The following is a 19,997-nucleotide window of genomic DNA, read 5'->3' on the forward strand; positions in this document are numbered from 1 at the left end:
GCAAAGTGCCTGCCAGGAAGCAGTCACACATATGAAGTATGACAATGAATTTAACTGCAGAGAAACCAGCTCTGATAAAAGAAGATCAAAGGCAGGATTTAAAAAGGCCTCAGAGGACATGCTTTGTTTAGTTTCATAAGCTCATCTTTTATTAAAAAGCTGTTCGTAATTAAGAGCGTGTTTTATTGTCTTATCAAAACGGCTTATTTTAGATGATTAATACCAGGCCACTGTATGATTCATTGGACAGCAGTACCTACAATTTAATTGCTGTATTGTCAGTTCAGTTCTGGGAAATGACCTGTGCCACCCTACCTTGCTCTTCCCCATTTCCTTGTCACTCTGCATGATGTATTTTCCAACAAGTTAGACATTCTTTACAGCAGCGATGACCCAATTTCCTCACATATAAATGTTATCTTATCTTGTATGCAAGAAAAAGCTCTTGACTGCTGAAAATCACTTCCAATTATTAATTCATTTTGCTAATTATTAATTACTAATTAATAATTACAGGCACTGCTGAGTATACAGCTTATTTCTCCACTCCTATCAAACAACTCGCGTTGCAGCCTAGTGAATGTGAATGCAATTAAACTGGACATTAAAATAGAATCAAAAGAAAACATAAATAGATCACTTAATCTGAATTTAGTTCACCAGCACATTATGCACAAATTCAAATCAGCAAACCAACTGGAAAAAGGCTCTCCATGTCAGGCTGAAAAATGTAGTGACAATAGATTTTTAAAGTAAATAATTACCTGCTTTGCATTCGCATGCAGCATAAAGATAGTTGTTGGTGCGCAAAAGCTTGCACTGTCCATACGTCCCACAGTCATTGATGCATGGAGTCAGGTATGAGCGCATATACACCTCGGCTGTGACATTGGTGCACGCTTCAAATCTGAAAAAGTCACAGACAGGCACAACATTGGATGAGGAACACAACGGCAGTACCACTGGTGAATTTACATACTTTTGTACCAGTGTGAAATCTGCACTCCGGTGAAAACGTTTTTAATTGTGGGTAGAAGTTTTTAGCCATGTGAGAGGCATGACTCTAGAGATGATAATGTTGGTCTGTTATTTGGTTCACCACTTTGATCCAAACTGAAATATCTCAACAACTACTCAGTGGATTGCCACAAAATTCACGTTCACCTCGGGTTATTTATAATAACCCTTAACTTTTCATCTGGCACCATAATCATGCCAAAGTTTCAATTTGTCCAGTATTTTGCTTTATGGCCAACTACAGGCAATAGCTAACGACATTCCCATCAGCCTCACAGAGCTGCTAGCAAGCCTGTAGACTTCACCTTAGCACTTTGGAGATCAAATGGTTGTTTTAGGGTTGTCAGATGTCAGACAAATGTACTGTTTTGGGCTTGTGCCATCTCATAGAACAAATTCAAATTCATAGAACAATTAACAAAATGTAATTTACCATACCAACAAGGAACCTAGAGTTCAATTGTGACTGTCTAACCTCCATGAGGTGTTTCAATTAGGTCCCGTTTCTGGAATTTTTCACAATACTCTTCCTATAGTTTGAAAGAATACACTCCATTTTTGACTTCTCATGTTGACATCTCCTATTTTTGTATTTCTAGAGAACTATTTGAACCAAAGGGTTTCTTTTTTTTTCTTTTTTTAGAATTCATGACCTGATAGAGGTTGTTGTTATGCAGCTTACTATAGCCCACAAAGTAACAATTGCACATGGATCTCTGACAGTACGTGGGATGAAAGAAAAACCTTGTATGTCTGTGCTTACATTCTAGCTTTTCTAATTGCTATATTCTACAATCAGTCACAGCGAATGAAAACTCCAGGAGGTAACAAATGTTTCTTTCCTTTTACCCAGAAGCCATTTTTTAATTGACACAGCTGCTTGCTTCTTTATTTTTAACTTATATCAATCAACTTAATTGTAGCCTTAAAGAGCACCTGTCACACTATCTCTTTTTCTCTCTAACAAGATCTGACTTTAGCATGTGTAAATGCGTAGAAATCTAACATGCGATAGCTATGTCAATGTTCTCCACATTTTCATACCTCAGCAATGCTCTCATGTGAGGATGAGTCCATGTCTCACACCATCTGTTATTATCTGTTATTCAAATTCAATTGGAACTCCCAAGTGGCCTGGAAAAAAATCTGCTTAATTTCATTCTGTTCACATTTTCGTGCCATTAAGGGTTCGAAAAAACAGCTCAATCTGCTGAATAGCTAATATTTAAGAACTCCTGGAAAACACTGTGTTGGACAAGTTAATGGAAACATTTTCCACACCTTCCCTTACCAACATTTTTCACACTGACTTTACATAAACCTCAGAGAACGAGTGCGTACTTATTGCCTTCATTTGTGAATTAAGCTGTACATGGAAGGGGGAGAGACCAATGGAGATTACAACATATTTTCTTGTTAAGAAAAGATAAGAGCTGTGACATTTACAAAAAAACAAAACAAAACACGTTTGGTTGGTACAATGCATTATGGTCTGCTTCATATACTAAAGATGGAAAAACTAGTGTCTTTGCCTCTTTTACAATAAATATCTTGCTGTAAGAATGTTGAACATGATGATAAAGAAAATGAGCAAAAAGATGAAGAAAGAAGCAGTTGCAAAATCAGACTTTCACTATTCACGATTTAGCAAAATGCAAAAAAATCTGCAATCAAATTCATTCACCAAATAAAATAGAAGTAGGAACTGAAGACACCCTGTTCAACAAATTAACTATATTTTAAGGTGAATTTCCAGTTTACAGGTCTGTAAGAAAAGACATACTTGAATCATTTTGTTTAAATATGCAATATGCAAATATGTGGTGTAATAATATGTGCAAATATGTGGTGTAATAATATGTGCAAATATGTGGTGTAATATGAAAAATCTGCTTTTAAACCTCAAAATGTAACCCTCTTCCATGTCATATGTTATGTGTGAACCAGAAGCACATTTACGAGGCCAATCCCAAATTAATTTGCAGCGTGACAGATGGGACAGGATGCGGCTGAATGAGGGAGGCTGCACCGTTTAAACAGCGAGCATGGTGTCTTCATTAGAGCACTGAATTATTAATTTTGGTAAACAAACTAGAGATTGTTATATGAAGATGAGTTTTTAAGAAATACTGAATGTCCTCTTTTGGAATTGTCTCCCTGTAATCGACAGCAAATATTGAGGTTGCTGTGGGGCACTGGAACCAAGCCAAAGAACTGATAATGAGACTGTTAAGAATTTATGAGCAACAGTCATTCAACTGGTTCCAGTGAATTTCTGCTTGTAAATGATGTTTCAGACACGTTCTGGGTTGACCACTCCAGAGCATGCAACTGACACAGTTGTTTCCCTCGTAAGGGAATATATATGTAAAGAAACGTGTTGATCAGTGAGCTTTAGAGGCACTGTTATGCAGATTCTTATGTTTGGACAGAGCCAGGCAAGCTGTTTCCCCCTCTTTCCAGTCTCTGTGCTATGCTAAGTTAGCCAGCTGCTGGCAGTAGCTTCATAGTGGCTGGTATATAGCCATGACAGTAGTATCGATAATCTAAAAGAGCAAATGAGCGTATTTTTCAAATTGTGAAAATTTTGCTAAGAAAATAAAAAAACTTGACAGCAGTTTCTTTTCATGAATAATTCAAAATGTAGTTGAGTGAAGTTCTCCAGTGAAGCAGAGTATAAACATTTCAAGGATGAAGGAATTTTATTGTCATACCAGGACATTTACATGTTATGGTACGAAATTAGTACTCAGGTCCCAGTTTAAGCCATTCAGAGCAAGATGTGAACAAGAGTGAATTTAGGAACATGTCAAAATACAGATGTAGTATTGCCTGCCTTACCCATGTTCAGTGGCACATAGAGAGCGCAGACTGAGGTACCAGGTGCCTGTTTGTGGATAAGGAATCCTCAGTTTGGTGATATTAGCAGAGGCATTCACAGAAAGGAGAAACCCGGCCACCGATTCTACAACAAAAGAAAATAGAGAAAGAGTGATGAAAAAAAGGGTGTAAAAGTGGAAGAGCTTAACACTTACACAGAAAAAAAAAACATTAACAGGAAGAAGTAACATTTGTGGAGAAAATTCACATTTACTCACCACAGAAATTTTGCAATTTTGAAATTGCTGAAATACTGAAACAGTTGAAATTACAGTCGAAATACAAAATACTAAAAGAAGTTGCAAGTGTCAGTTTAAGTGTAAAAGCACTGATGTGAAGCTGAAGTATCAGTTGAAATGAACATGCTGAAAGAAGTTGACAACCCAGTTCAAGTTCAATCACTGAAAGTATTTCAAACATCAGCTGCGTGTAGGTGAGAATTTCAGCTTTTGAGAGTGAGTTGAAGTGGAAGTGCTGAAAGAAATTAGCACCAGTTCAAATGCTTGAACTGAAAGATGATGGTTGAAGTCTGAGATAAACAGTTGTAAATTGTGCATGAACAGTCAAAGATGTGGGATTTAGAAGTTAGAGTTAGGTGGAGAAGTGTTTTTTGTTGTTCAGAAGTGGAGACTTGAAAGAGCCTTACATTTCTACAGAAAATGCATTAATTTCTTAACATGTGGCTATTTTGTTTGTTAAATTTGACATACCTGATTCACATTTCAGCGATGAGTTTTCCCGTAAGAAAAGAGGCATCCCGTGATTCAGGCAGCCAAACACTGTGACATTAGCTCCTTTCAGCATAGACTGCAGGAGGAAACACAAGCAAACGTCATTCATCCATCCAACCATCAACCATCTGCTACTGCCACGCTTGTGAGCTAACACTGTTCATGATTACCTCAGGTCTCATTTCCCCTCAGCTGTGAGATAGTAAACTTTAAAACCAACAAATCAAGTGTAACTGCTCTCCCTCTGTCAGCCTGAGGCACCTAAATGAAGATGTTGGCGGGTTATCTCCTCAGAGCATCAATTATACATTAACACACTCATGCATTAAAATAAAAATCCTGGAGGAGAATTATTAATGTTGGGAACTGCATATGCTTATACAAACTGCCACATTCTCCACAGAGGTTAACAGAGGCCACTTCAGTCCAGTTTGGTAACAGTAAAAGAACAACAGCAGTACAAATAGCAGCAAGAAATACCGGCCGTGTTCATAAACCATCAGTGTGCACTCATCCGCTAAATTTAACACTTCATAAGTTTCAATATTCCTCCTAATTTTTTCACAGTGTCTCTTGTCTTTGGAAATGAAGAGTAGGTGCACCAGAGTTACTAAACCTGAAACTGCAGCTTCTATCTCAGACAAACTCTTTACAGAACAAGATTCAGCACATTACACGCATTTGCTTTGTGTCCATAGGGAAACAGACCTGGTAGTTTGGATAAATTAAGGTAATTATTTCTTGAATAAATAACATTTCTATTGCCCCCTTAGCACACAATGCGCATAATGTATATGCAATGAGTTGGCAAAGTTTTTGATTAATGCAATAACTCAACAAACTCTTTGCCAGGTGCTGAGATTTCAAGCTTCCTAAACTCACCATCTGGCCTGTACTCTCTTGGTAGTAAGACTCAATCATGCCCATTGGCATTTCAAGATAGCCCCCTCCCCCCTTTTGTCCCAACCTCTCCCCGACAGTTTGAAGATGATGGATTAAGCAAGAAACACTCATGGGCAGAATACCGAACAGACCTCCCAGACACAGGCACAGGGGACACAAACGGGTCAGGAGGCCCCCAAAGCCAGACTCTCTATATGAAGTGACTGTTCATCTGAACATTTGCGGTTGGTGAGTCGATGAGCTCAGTCAAACGCAGAGATGTTTTTAGCCATGCTAGCAGCACGGCAATGCTGGTCTGTCTGTCCACCACTTTGGTCCAGACTGAAATATCTCGAAAATTACTTGATGGATTGCTATTAGATTTACAAAACAGATATTCAGGGTCCATAGAGGATGAATTCTGACTTCAGAGATCCTCTGATTTTTCCACTAATGCCACAACGAGGTTGATATTTTACTTCTATACTGAAATATCTCAACAACTTATGGTTGGACTGCTGTGAAATTTGACACACACACATGCTTGGTCATTTTGTCTATTATTTTTGCTAAATGCCAAAATGTTTACATGCTAACATGCTAAACACATTAACATGGTAACCATTATACCTGCTAAATTGTCTCACAGAGCTGCTATCATGCCTATATACTCATATCCTTGTTTTGCTCTGGATGCAAATAAGAGTCTCTTAATACACATCTGCTCATAATGTCTCTGAATATTTATTTCTTATGATAATTTTTTCAGTAATATAGCAACACAATGCATATCCCACGCAATAAGCTGAAGTTCAGGAGCAGTTTTTAATCAATAACAGAACTTACTGTATGGTTACAGCAGAGTTATGGTTAACCTGCAAAATGTTACTCAAGAGACACACAAATGTCTGCTATATATAAAGAGGGGTTTGTACATGTCTGTGCCAAGGGGCCCATTGTTCCATAATCTGTCCATAGAAACAATAAAGCCCAGATAGTCACAACAGCATTGTTATAGCTGTTTATTATTAAGCTTGTACTGTATGTCTGAGAAGATGCAGTGATGTGATGAGACAGGAAATATGTTTGCTCCAAACAGTTGCCCCTCCTCCTGGCCCAGATAAAGCTCCACAGATCAGGTCTTATATGACTCAGCGACCCTTTTAGGACTTCATTGTGTGTTTTGGGTATTTTCTTGTGTTGTGGTTGAAAATCTCATTACCCATTCTTCCTGGCACAAAAGAAAAATACAGTCGAAAATACCATCAGGTTTTTGGGCATTTGTTTTCCTGGATTTATTCATTTCCTCTAGGAATAAAGGAAATTCTCACTTTAACTGATATGCTTGGGTTGTCAATCAAATTCCTGTAGACTCTTTTGTACATATTAACATACGACGGATCATCATTTTTTAAAAATCAATAGGATCAATATATCCTGGAAACATTTCTATTTTTATATCCACAGTATAGTCACCCAAAACTGAGATTAACAAGCACCCCTATTTTGTGCACAAGCCAGAAAATGACATTCCAAAACTTAAATTCCTCTGTCTTTAACCCTTTTGATTACAGTAATCTCAGTCTCCTCTGAAAGGTAAACTCTCTGAAGTTTATTTAGACAAGAAAAGAAAAAAAAATCCTGCAATCCTGTTCCAAAATGAACAACTGTTGCTGTGGTAATATCGGGGTCTGGCAATGGTTTACACTCATAGACTTGTACTGTCCCATATGAAATGACAAATCCCCATATGCTGTCCTCACCCCCACCCCAGCCTGTAATTAAGGCTGTTGTGGAGCTTGTTAAGGGTTTAACAGTTCCATTTATGATTGGATTAAATGAAGCCACGTTACTGTGAATCTTGCTGTTTGGGTGTACTGCCTTTACACCTTACTGAACAAATCAACAAAGATAAACTATTTAGCGAATAAAATGTTAAAGTAAATTTTTCTCATACCTAAGCTGCATTTAATGATACAGCTCAGGTTATTGCAAGTCCATCAGAGTTAATATTGCATAGCTCACCTGTAGTACTTTACAGGTGGTGACCTCTTTGATGAAGGCAATACAGTCTTCATGTGTAAAAACCAATAAAGCATGGTTAGAGTTCTCGCTAACCACAATTCTAATGGACTTATACTGAAGCTCACATTGGCCTGCACCTCTCAGTGTGTTGATTTTCAAAGTTAGAAATTGAAAAGTAAAAGCAACCTTCAGAAACAGTCCATTTTCAATCAGTCAAATGTACTTTTACACACCAATATCCAATGGCAAGACGCTCTGAAGATGCAGATGACATACGATATTTCGTGATGATGTTTGAGCCTTGTCAAATTATTCACCTGAACCATTCATGTCTGCATGGAGCTGAAATTAAGATTTTCCTGATGACTTTCTGGGCTCAATCTGTCTTCTAGCTCCATCTCATATAATTTCCCCTCAAGCTGGAAGCTGACTGTTCCTCAGCATCTTGGATCTTTGCTGTCCAGTAACCAGTGCTTCAAAAACGATTTCAGTCACTTCTAAAAATACCTTTCTGTTCTCAGGGTATTGTTGTTAATTTATGTTCAGCTCTTGTTGTGCTTGCCTGTTTTATTTTTTATTATTTTTTGTGTGTGTGTCCCATTTAAAATTCATGTCTGGAATTTTAATGTTAATTTTGTTTGGGCTTTTATTTATTGCTGTTACTTGTAAAGCACTTTGTAACATTGTTGTGAACATTGCTACATTAATCACGTTTAATATTGTGATTTATATGCCTTTTCCATTATGCAGCTGTTAGTTATGATTGTGGAATGTGAGTGGCAGAGGCATAATTCAATCAGGAGCGCTATCTCCCGACAATGCAGTGCTCAAGGTGACTGAAGAAAAATATCCTGAGTAAACATCTCTTCAAAAGCATTACTACGGATACTTCAACTCTGATCATGAAAATGCTGCAGACAGAAACAACTTTAGATGAATGCCAGTTTATCTCTGTTGTGTGCTCATGTGGCTTCTGATTTGCTGAATTTCCCAGGAGTTACGCTGATGACATTTGCCAAGCAGGACACAAAGCCAACTGATGCAAGAGAACATGGATGAAGCTGGCATGCGTACTATATGCTGCACATCCGAGCGCCCAAACTAATTAAAATAAACTATGTGATGAGTTTTCATTTTGCTCAGTAAAATATTAAACTGTGTCATGTTTTGACTCATATTGGACATTATGATTTAAAAAAAAAAAAAAAAAAAAAAAAAAAAGCTTTTTCAAGCATCTCACCTTCTGAACATCATTAACATACCAATGCTGCTTAGCAACAGCAAACATGAACATTTCTTAGTTTATTTCTTTTGGCTTCAGTTCCAAATTTTCTAATCAAATTAAACATCAAACACCCTTTAACACACAATTTCCCAAATTTGGGAGCCCAGAAGTGACACTGGAGGTACATAAACAAATGAATTAATGAGAGAAATAAATAAATCATAATTTTCCACAAAAAAGAATAGGTAAGTAGATTAATGGGATATAAATAAATAAAGAAAGAATATTTTTCTGTATTTATTTATTTATTTATATATTTATTCATTTATTTAAATTTTTTATTTATATATTTAGTTCAACAATATAGTATTGCCACATTTATTGCCACAGGCAGTGTCACACACCTATATCATGGTCTCTCCTGGAAAACAAATGAATAAATAAATAAATAATGATTTCCCAGGTCACTTTTGGGCCCCCATACCCACAGGATAGTGTAGGTTTTTACTGTGATAAAACAAGTGTAACGTATAAAAGCTAACATGGCGTACACTGATAGTGTTTCAAGGACTAACGCTCATTACAGCGCTTACAATTTCTTTCTCTGCATAAGCCCTACCTAAAGAAAACTTTGAAAAATGGATCAAAGCGATTAAACTGATCCACTGCCAGTTGAGCTATCAGTGGAAATAAAAGCCATATGCATTCCATTCACACTCTTTCACAGAGAGTGATGCAAGGCAGACAAGCAGCTCCAGCTATTGTCTCCTTAAGCCCTGCAAATCTGCCAGAGTCCCCCACCGGCAGTGGCTGACTGGATTCTGCGCCTCTGACAAGCAAGTGACAGATCATCGCCGAGGGGGGAGAAATCTGTCCATAGAATAATATAGCATGACAATCTCTCTGAAGAATACATCTTGTGGCTCATACAGAAATCACAGCAAGCAGGTTTTCACTACAGCATACTGTCTCTGTGACATCTGCAGAATCCATCAACTTAAAATCAACTAACTGCACACACTTGTGATGATACTCGGGGGTGGAATGGAAGGTGAGAGGGGTCAGGGTGTATCCCAGAAATGAATAAGGCAGGAGAGCACCCAGGAAAAGCTACTCTTGCAGGGCTAAAACAGAGACGTACAAACAGATGTTCTATTGACTGGATTGCAGGATGAAGCACAGGTAAAAGTGAGGAATACAAGAAAAATTAGACAGAAAAAGAGCCAGGGTTGCCCTTAAAACCCAAGACAATCCAAGACGGAGGTGAACCCACTGTGTTGCCTCATAAACCAAGCAATCAATAAACAAACAAACCATGAAATTAATTATGTAGTCAATAATTGTCATTTCCTTAAAAGTCAATTATTTGTGTTTTTCTCTGACATAGAAATATGGCTGTTTGCATTTTCAGCGGAGGGGTGGGGGTTAGATGAGAAGATGGATTATCACTTTCATCTCGGTGTGTTCAGCAGAGATGAAAAATGTGTTTAGCCCAGCTTATCACAAAATCTGGAAGCAGGGGGAATCATCATGGAAGCGGAATTTCAACTACTTAAAACCTGTCATATTGACATGAAGGACTGTTCATTGCAGTCCTTCATGTCATGTTGACATGAAAGACTGCAATGAACAATTTATTTATTTAGATTATAAACTGAAGCCCTATCTTTAGGGACCAATATTTGCTCATATACAGTGGCTGCTCATATCTTTCTAACCCAGATGATTCTTGGATTTATTTGTGACTAGTTTGCTGCCAAACAAGACACAACCTGTGAACAGATCATTTTGAAATTCAGAAACAGCAGTTCACAAAACAATCTCCCCTCAAGGTCCTTTCAGCAGCTGTTTTGGAGCTTTCACTCATATCACAGGACTTTTTCTAACGTCAAGAATGAACTTTGAAACTGAACTTTTAAGCAAAAATGGACAAGACATGTGTACCGTGGCGTGAGTAATGGGAATTTCAATATCTGTAATTCTGTGACCGTTGGGCAACTACATCTGCTGACAGAAAGCTCTAAAAAAACCACTGAAAGGACCTTGTGATGAGATTGTTTTGTTAATTTTAATACTGTTGGAAGGATGTATTTTTCCTTGTTTTTGAAGGTCAGCTGTTTCCTCCTATCTTCATCTTTTGCACCTAGATACAGGAACTGGGGGCAAAACACGCCCTTGACCAATATCTTTTCTGAATGCAGAGAGATTAAGCAGATATCAATCTAACTCCCTGGAAGACAGAGAAAAAAAAAACATATTTCTCAAAATGTCAGGATATTCCTTTGAACGGAATAATCAAAAATATCTGTGAGGGTTTTATGCTTCATCCTCTGGTTATTTCAACATTGGCTGGCTTGCTTTCTATTAGGGCTAAAATGTTTAAAAGTCCATCTGCTAGCCTGCAGCTCCCTGTAGACCTCCAGAGCCACTGCAGGTGCATTCCTTATGCCATCACTATCAGAAGCACCGCTTAACAAAGACGTATCAAATCCTGCTTGGCTGATTTTTGCATTTTGTTTGCTCTCATTCAGAGACATATGTCACAAGCCCCAACACTGGCGTTTGTTTCACTGTGAACTCTTTTAGCTCCCACAGCAAAGTCTCCAACCACACAAGCATCCATATTTAGCAGCCAGACACTCTGTGAGCCCAATTATTCACCCTCGCTAGCTGGGGATTTTCCCTCCACTTCCTGCTGCATATTTACTCTTGTGATCGCAATCTGATCCTTTGCAATTGTAAAGGATACAGCAGGTGAAGGGTGAGGGTGGCAACAGAGCCCTGTCCAGTATATTGAACCAAATGTCTCCAAGAATCCTGCAGCTTGCATTTTCACATTGTGTTTGATGAATAGTAATTTAACATTATTACAATGGCTCTAAATGTTTGAGACATTCAATGAGCTTTTTTGCTCAGTTCTTATTTTCTGAACTACAAAATGAAGCTAATTTTACATACTTATGCGTAAATGAAGAATTGTCTTACTTTGTCAATGGACAAAAAGCATATTGTGCATGTGTCAGCTGCTCATCATTGAGCATATTGTAATCTGAAGAACTCACCATGTTGAGCTTGAGCTCCATATTGAGGACTCCTCCACTGTCTAAAACTGGCATCAGGTTGATGGCAAACACAGCAGCTCTGTCCGGTGGAATCGATATGTTTGGACCAAAGAAGACATAGAAGTGCACAGAGAAGGTGTCCAGCTCATTGCGCAGAGTTGGACGGATAGGCCAGCACTTGTTAGTGTCGGCAGTGGGGGCGAGGTAAATGATGCTATCCTCTGAGGTGTGCAGGTGACTGGCGTTCAACAACAGGCTGGGGAGAGCCGCTACTGAAAGCGTCTCAGACAGGGAGAAACCCATCGCTGTTCCAAAAGACTGAGGCATGTTCATGGAGGAGCTGGGCTGTGCTTGGTCCTTCGACAAATTGGGCTTGGAGCAATCTGTTCAGACAAAAAAGATATCAAATTGCCAAAGGAAATCAAACATACTGATGCCTGTATGAGCTGAACATTCTGGTGAATTTTCACTGGGTTGTTGCTGAATTTTTTAAAAATACACCTTGCGACATCTTGTATAATGTTATAATCGATATCATTAAATCAAACAGCCAATTCTCAGCAAATCTCAAACAAACAGCCAATAGTCAAGTCAGTTATTTCACTTGCGTTATTATGCATGCTAGGCAACCAAGTCTTTTGCAAATGTTTGAAATGATCCCCTTCGGCTGGCTTCCATACTGTAAACAGAAAGGTTCAGCACTGTACACTGCTTTTTAATGAGATAAAGATTCACAGTAATTGCAAACAGTATGCTTTCACTCAAGACAAAGCAACTCACTGCAAAATGGTCATTGATGGCAACTGGCAAAGTACCATCAAATACCGCCAATCCCCAAAGGGGAAAGGATTTCAAAGGCTTTTCTGGCTCAGCCTCGTTTGCACAATGTTGTCTCTGGAAGGGTTTGAAGTATTTTGATGTCCGTTCAGGCCGCTGGAGCACTCATAAAAATACCAAAATACCAAATATTGCTGGCTTGAGGCAAATGTAACTTTGGTAGAAACAAGTAAGATCTGTGTAAAATCAGTAAAGATACAAATATATGGTACATGTTTATGTATGTATATGTGTGGGTGGCTAGGAGATGAGGGTGTTGTGTAAATATTCTGTTTCATAACATCCATAATGCAAAGAATTGGATTCTTTATGCTTTCATATACAGCATAACACATTAAAGCTCTTCAGTGCCCAATCATATATTGAGGGTAAGACGTCTGCAGTGGAAATACTGTATAAACAACAATAATAAATAATAAAGAGCAACCTAGTTTTACCACTTACTGTCTAGCCAGCGACTGTGATACCTGTAAATTGGACTGAATTCGAACAAGGGCACATGTTTCTTAGACTGTTCCTAACAACAATAACCAAATAATAGCAATAAAGCATGTGAAGGTGAGGACTCTGGATGGTCTTTTCCCTGAACCTAAGGTGCTCTTCAATTTAAATCCCCAAAAGGTCAAGTAAGATCTGCCTGGCAGGCAAGGGGAGAGACAGATTGTGAATAATTAGTGTCTGTGTTGCCATGGTGACAAAGTGCACTGTACAGTGTCGAACAGAGGGAGGGGATCGCTACATGGGAGTGGACTTCCCACAGACTTGTGAGCCATCCCTGTGGAGTGAGCATAAAGAATATCTCGGCACTCCACAACCCAAAAACAGCATGTAGCACTTAAGCGTGGTATCACTGGCCTCTTAGTGATCCCATATGAATCGGCTCAGTTTGGTCTCTGGTCTTTTCGTGAACAAGCCTCTTAATGGTCCGTTTGTGTCTGGCTTCCTTTTTCCCATCAAAACACATGTCCCAAATTCAATTTCTACCCCATGTATCTGTAAAAAGCATGAGCATCTTAAACACACTTTGATAGCCATCTAGAGATTTTTCCTTTGATACAAGGACATAATTAAACTTGAAAGCCACAATCCTTTATACTTTGACTTTGTAATTTTGGATATTGGACATGATATGCTGCAGAAATTGACTTTGAGCTTTTGTTGGGTTTTATTTATGAGTTTTCAGGTTTATTGAAATCACTCCAATATTGCTTTAAATTACACTTCAGAAGCAGCAGAAAGAAAGAAAAAAAATGAATAACACAGCTAAAAGATTGTGGTGATGAACGTTATCACTATTTATTTGAAAATGAGGAGAGAAAAGAGAAAATCCAACACATTACCTCTAATAAATAATTATCTAACTTTCTTTAGCTGGGAAAATTTGTGAAATATTCTCATCTACTCAACAACCTATACTTTCCAGTGTGAAAACCCCCGATGAAACCTGTGAGCAAAAAGTTGCAAGTAATTTTCCCATTAAGACAAGAACAGAGAAAATATTGTTCTTTAAATAAATAAATAAATAAATAAATAAATAACATAATATGAACAACATAATATGCTGAAAATATAATAAATAAAATGATATATTGATAAAAATGATATAGCTTTTTAAATTTACCTCTTCAATCTGACTGAATTGAACAATGAATGCGGCCTGCATGGTCAGACTGATATGTCTAAGCAGCGTAAATTTTAGCAAAGTTAAAAGTTAATTAACAAACTCACCTGTGACCTGCACCCCGATGCGGAAGTAGACGTCAGAGTTACTTAGATATCTCTCCACCAGGATGTAGTACCATTGTTCCCAGGCAGGAACAAGGGTGTCTAATTCACAAGGGTTCCACTCCCTGCAGTCGAGGGCACTTGAGTTATGCACCGGTGGCGCCCGGGCTCTTATCTTCAGCACCACGGGACAACTGTCGCTACTCTTGTTCCTGGTGCTGCAGTTTACCAGCTGAACCTTCACCTTTGATATATAATTGGGAATGAACACTCTGCACAAGCACACATACATGCACACACACACAAACACACACACAGATAAACAGACAAATGTTTCAGACAGGAATAATACCAATGTATTGCAGCCTTTATGCTATTCAGTATGCTACAGAACAGTACTGTAGATAAATGTACTGAAGTTAATATTTATTGTTATTATTATTATGTATTAATCTTAGAAAAGTACACTGTGCTGTGGTTTGAATTATACTTTTATTGGAGCAGGTACTCATACCTCATACCTTTGCAGCAACATCTGTTTCATCTGAATGAACAGTGTTATACATTTTGGAAGCTCAGTCAGAGGGCTTACTTGTAAAGTGCAGATCTGTTATGGATGGGGATCATCTGATCGATGAAGTATCCAGGATATAGCACAGAAATCCCAATTAGCCTCTGGACAATGAGCTGAGGTTGGAACAGATACTGGCATTCTTCAGACAGACCCTACAAAGATAACACAGCAGCAGTTTAGATGGTATTTTAGTGGTTAACTCGCCAATATTTCTTAAAAGCTGGTAAGGAGGAGGATTGGATTTTATTCAGACTGGCTGAAAATTCCTAATGGACTGTGTGCACAAAGCCTGTCAGCCTCCTGGATTAATATCACTCTGTCCTCCCTCTGCCTGCCACACAGTGTAACATGCACCCACTATTTCACTTGTGTTGTTCTGAACCATTAATGCTTGATGTGCATTACTCTGTGAGATGAGCCGAGCAGACAGGATGACTTAGAGCTAGCAGTCTGCGCATCGTTTCTCCACATGATCTGCTGTAAAATTTGTTTTAAAAAGGAACAGGGGCCTTTTGCACCTGATTCAAAAGGACAGGTGTGAATGCCAAATGAGGTCCTTCATTCCTGTCAGCTGATCACTAACCCCTCCTGCTCGAGCCGCAATTACTCTGGCATGTCATTAGTCCAGGAGCTGCTGAGGTGACCCCTTGATTTGTTACAGCCTGTCAATTGGACTTGCACATGTGTCTTGTAGAGCTAGTTGTGTTTTAATTAAGGTTCAACCAATATGAGTTTTTGAAGGCCAATGTTTTTACACTCTAAGTGCAGACTGCTTCAGTACTTTCAAATCTGACCACTTTCAACCCCAAAAAGATAGAAGTATTAATCTATTTTCCCCACAATTTCAGTCTTGGCAGGATGCTAAAGACTCTAAAACTTCATTTAGGTCACTGAGCACTAAACCCCCGGCCCCCACTGAAACCCTGACTAATTGCATTATTTCACCTCCTTCAGTCAGAGTGACCCATTGAGGCTATGCAATTTGAGGAAAAACTCTGAGTTTCCAGTTTATTAGGTCCACCTGAACAATGTAGTGCAATAAATTGCAATAGTGTTGCAATAAATGCAAACTCTGAGAGCTTATATTCAGCATTAAACTCTACAGCAATTTTTGAGTCTGTAGGTAGTGGTGGTGTTCTGGATCAAACTGCATTATACTGAGAGAACTTTTCATTGGTCCCATTTACAAAAAATTCATGAAACAGAAACAAACACCTCTCAATATAATTTTAAGGCTCACATGGGATGGATTTATAGCAGTATTAATATGTTAGATGGCATTAGATTGTAAAAGTATACATAATAAGCTGAGGTAACTTATGCTGATTTACAAAAAGAAATATAAGAACAACTTAATTTGAATACAATGTCTGAAAAAAACATTTAATAGCAGCTTTTACAGACTGTTGTTATATATCTGAAGTCTCCATTGTACTGACAGTAGACAATGCTGACTGGCCAATATCCAGCATTTAATAAGAGGCTAATATATGCTGGCAAGCCATTATGTCAAGCCCTGATTTTAATGATCATCATAAAACAGTAACATCTTTTTAAATAATGGATAAATGAGAGAAAAGTGAATGAAGAACATTTTTCCCTTGTAAATTAAATTAGTTGTAAATTAAATTAGTTACTGCTCCAGCATTGACTGATTATATTAAAATTTAGTCTTTTTTCAGAGAAATTCCCACAATGCCTGCTTTTATTACTATGTTCCTGCAGTCTAAAACTAACTAGCATAACTGTTACTCAGATTCAAGATGAATGGTTGCCCTACACTTTGATGAAGTCGTACCAGCAAACATCCAGAAGCACAGAGACGGTCGGATGAATAGGTAAACATTTAATATCCTTTACTACTCCTATCATTTATCAGGGTCCTCATTTATACACAGCTTTGTATGATGTGTAATGACTTCAAATCAGGATATGATGCACCAGGTCCTCGTCTGGCAAGCGATGGAAGGAGTGCCTGGATAGTATGCAATGTTGCTTTCTGTCTTCTCAAAGACATAATGAGGTACATATAACAATTAGATACTCTGAGGAGGTATACAACAAATAATTCAAAGAAAGTTATGCCTGAATGAAATATATATGCTTGCATACAGAGAATAAAGAGACTCTCCAGTCTTGTGGTGGAAGGACAAAACACATAGCATATCCTAATTGCAATAGAGTATATGAGGAGAAAATGTGAATGACAGAAAATAAAGTTTAGCCCTTTTTTTCGGCTAAATCCGTATATACTGTGTGCTAAATTCAGTATTTAACTGAGATTGTTATAAATGCAGTGTGCATTCCCCTGTTCTGCTTGCGTTGCTTCCACCCATGTTTCCTTTCGGAACAGAAAACATCTTGGTTGCTAGAAAATTGCTTCAGAAAGCAGAATTTGGAAAAGGTATGTTATTTCCATCTATACAGTGTGTCATTGGAAGCTGATCACATTTTAGCCACAGCGGCTTCTATTCCCAGTGCCCCCAGAGCAAACCAATTCTTTTGTACATGCAATGTTGATAGCAACTTTTGATGATATTTTTGATTGTTGTGTATTCCAGGTGCACTTTTGTCAGCCAGTGGAAATCACAAAGGAAGCACAACTGAACACCATGCCAGCGACAAATAAATTGCCTGAAATGGAAATCAGCAGGTGTTTATGCAGCCAAATAGGAGAACATGATGAGATGAAGAAAAACTCTCTGACACTGTTCTGCCTCTTTAAGTTCTGCAGCACAAACTGGAATACTAATCCCAGCGAATACTGAATATCATTTTTATTTGATTTTTTTTCTTGTCATGATGAGGAGTTAAGTAACCATGAGGAGAATATTTTAGATGTAGATCTCACTGAAATTGTATTACATAACACATTAGCATAAATAAGCTTCTGTTTTACCAGTCTCCATTAGTCTGTGATGTATAACACAACAGTGATTTAAGCTTCTCATTTACTGCTCTAACCAGTAGATGCTAAATGAGATGCATTCTCCATAGCTCTAAGGATGGCAATGTTGTTGTGTTGGTCAGTCGATCCACAACTTTGGTCCTAACTGAAATATCTCAACATTTGGATTGTCATGAAATTTTGTTCATGGTCCTCAGGGGGATGTCCTAATTACTTTGGTGATCAACTGACTCTTCCACTAGTGCCACTGGGGGACTGTCACTTGTCATTCTGAGTGAAATGTCTTGACAATGTGAGGGAAATTCTTATATTTATTGTGTGCCTTACATTCATTCAAGAAGGAATTATTGTGGTATGCTTAAACAATAATCTTGCACACTGTGCGGCTTTTATGTATCTAAGTTTGCTGACACTGCAAGAGGGAAATTCCTCCCTGCACAGAAACTCCTTTTGTTATCAGAGCTGGCCAAGACCAGACTTTGATGGACCATAGGAAGACACTGTGCTTGTGCAATCTTCCGAAAACAGGTTCAAACTAGTATGTTACAGATGTGTGGGTCTGAACTGTAAATGACTTTGTTTTTGGAGACAAATGTTAGCATACTAACACTAAAAACTTAAAATGTATATGTTAGCACTTTGTTCAAAGCACCACTGTACCTAAGCATACAGCCTCACAGAGCCGCTAGCATGGCTATAGACTCATAGCCTTGTTAAAGGATGAATCTGGTGGTTATCTTAAGCAGTAAAAGTGACTATGGCTGAAAGAATGCAACATACATAAAGACCTCTGAGAAGAGAGCTTTTTCACCACACATCATAGCAGGTGTAAATGATCACACTAAAAGCAACTGCATTCCCTTTAGGTGAGCTAGTTCCACTGCCCTTGTGTTGTGCATGCTGGCTCACTGGTGCACTTGATGGAACTGAGTCATCGATACCAAAATTCGTTTCACCTGTGCTTTTCCTGCTATGAAAGGTCAAAATGTCTGCTGTGAAAAAGGTAGAGATTAGTCCATAAATGACTCAGTGATCAATGTTAGCACCAACCACATTGCCAAAATAACAACACACAGATCGAAATTTTAACATGAAACTATGAAGTCTATTTGTGATAAATGGTCAGGCTCACCTTGACTGAGATCTTGCCTTCATCCTTGGGTAAATGTGCTGCTAGGAACCAGTCCCCAGGGAGCGGGCTGGTCACATTGAATGCTCCTGTTGTACGGTTTGGAAGAGTCCAGGTCAGAGTCACAGCAAAGGATCCTGGGACGACTGTGTCCCGAGGGAAGCGGGTGTACAGGGGGTTGATTACTGGCGGAGCCCCAGACCTGAAGTACCTATTAATCATCAAGCCAAAATTCAATCCCTGTTTGGGCCTAATATTTTCATAAACAACAGATGCATCTGCCAAATATGAAATTCATCCATAGGAACAGCTGACAGCATGAGCACAGATGGTACCTCCTATTTAAAATTTGAAAAAAAAAAATCTAATTCAAACCATTAATAATCATATTCAGGCCTACACATCTGAATGTGATAACCACGTCAATCACAACATCACAGGGACAGCTATCATGACAAACGCTGATTATCAATATGATAAAAATTATACAGGCAAAATTTAAAGATAAATGCAGCCAATGCTTCAGCAGCAGTTCCTTCATATGTCAAGGCTGCCAGCAATAGCTGACACTGCTCAGGGATAACCAGCTTCTATAACCTCTTTCCCAAAGGTGAAGTATATAAGATGCTTATTATTATCTATTTATAACCTACAGAAGGAGCAGACTTCTGCTTCTAAGTGTAACATCAGCAAAAGAAAAACAAGATGAAGGCTTTAAAAGCAACTTCGGAAAAAGAGAAAGTAGCTGTGACAAACTCATTGTCTTACACAGTCACATTGCGGTTTGGGCAACTGTCTCCAAACGTGCCCCCTTGTTCCTTGAAGGTGATGAGGTTCCATACGGCCATCATGGTATCATCAGGCACATTGAAGTGGAACAGTTCCACACTGGCGAAGGAGTTGAAAGCATTCAGTTTACGAGGCGTGCGGGTGAAGTATTCAGTCACAAAAAGGCAATCTGTAGGGAGCAGAACCAGAGGAGAGTGTCCCTGAATATTTGTG

The 19,997-nt window shown here is 38.5% G+C and overlaps 1 protein-coding gene across 1 annotated transcript in view; it reads right to left on the bottom strand.

The window, feature by feature from the left end:
- Window positions 1-19,997, bottom strand: part of tmem8b (transmembrane protein 8B) — a 33,367-nt gene that overhangs the window by 8,893 nt on the left and 4,477 nt on the right. Inside the window, exons 2-9 of the mRNA XM_041041958.1 lie at window positions 19,764-19,953; window positions 18,999-19,206; window positions 14,977-15,110; window positions 14,388-14,656; window positions 11,823-12,205; window positions 4,608-4,704; window positions 3,859-3,982; window positions 765-907 (exon numbers count right to left, since the gene is read on the bottom strand). Of these exons, the coding sequence (XP_040897892.1) occupies window positions 765-907; window positions 3,859-3,982; window positions 4,608-4,704; window positions 11,823-12,205; window positions 14,388-14,656; window positions 14,977-15,110; window positions 18,999-19,206; window positions 19,764-19,953 (1,548 nt within the window). The remainder of the gene's footprint in view (window positions 1-764; window positions 908-3,858; window positions 3,983-4,607; window positions 4,705-11,822; window positions 12,206-14,387; window positions 14,657-14,976; window positions 15,111-18,998; window positions 19,207-19,763; window positions 19,954-19,997) is intronic.

The sequence above is a fragment of the Toxotes jaculatrix genome, chromosome 7 (assembly GCF_017976425.1).
Source record: "Toxotes jaculatrix isolate fToxJac2 chromosome 7, fToxJac2.pri, whole genome shotgun sequence".
In the NCBI taxonomy this organism is placed as follows: domain Eukaryota; kingdom Metazoa; phylum Chordata; class Actinopteri; family Toxotidae; genus Toxotes; species Toxotes jaculatrix.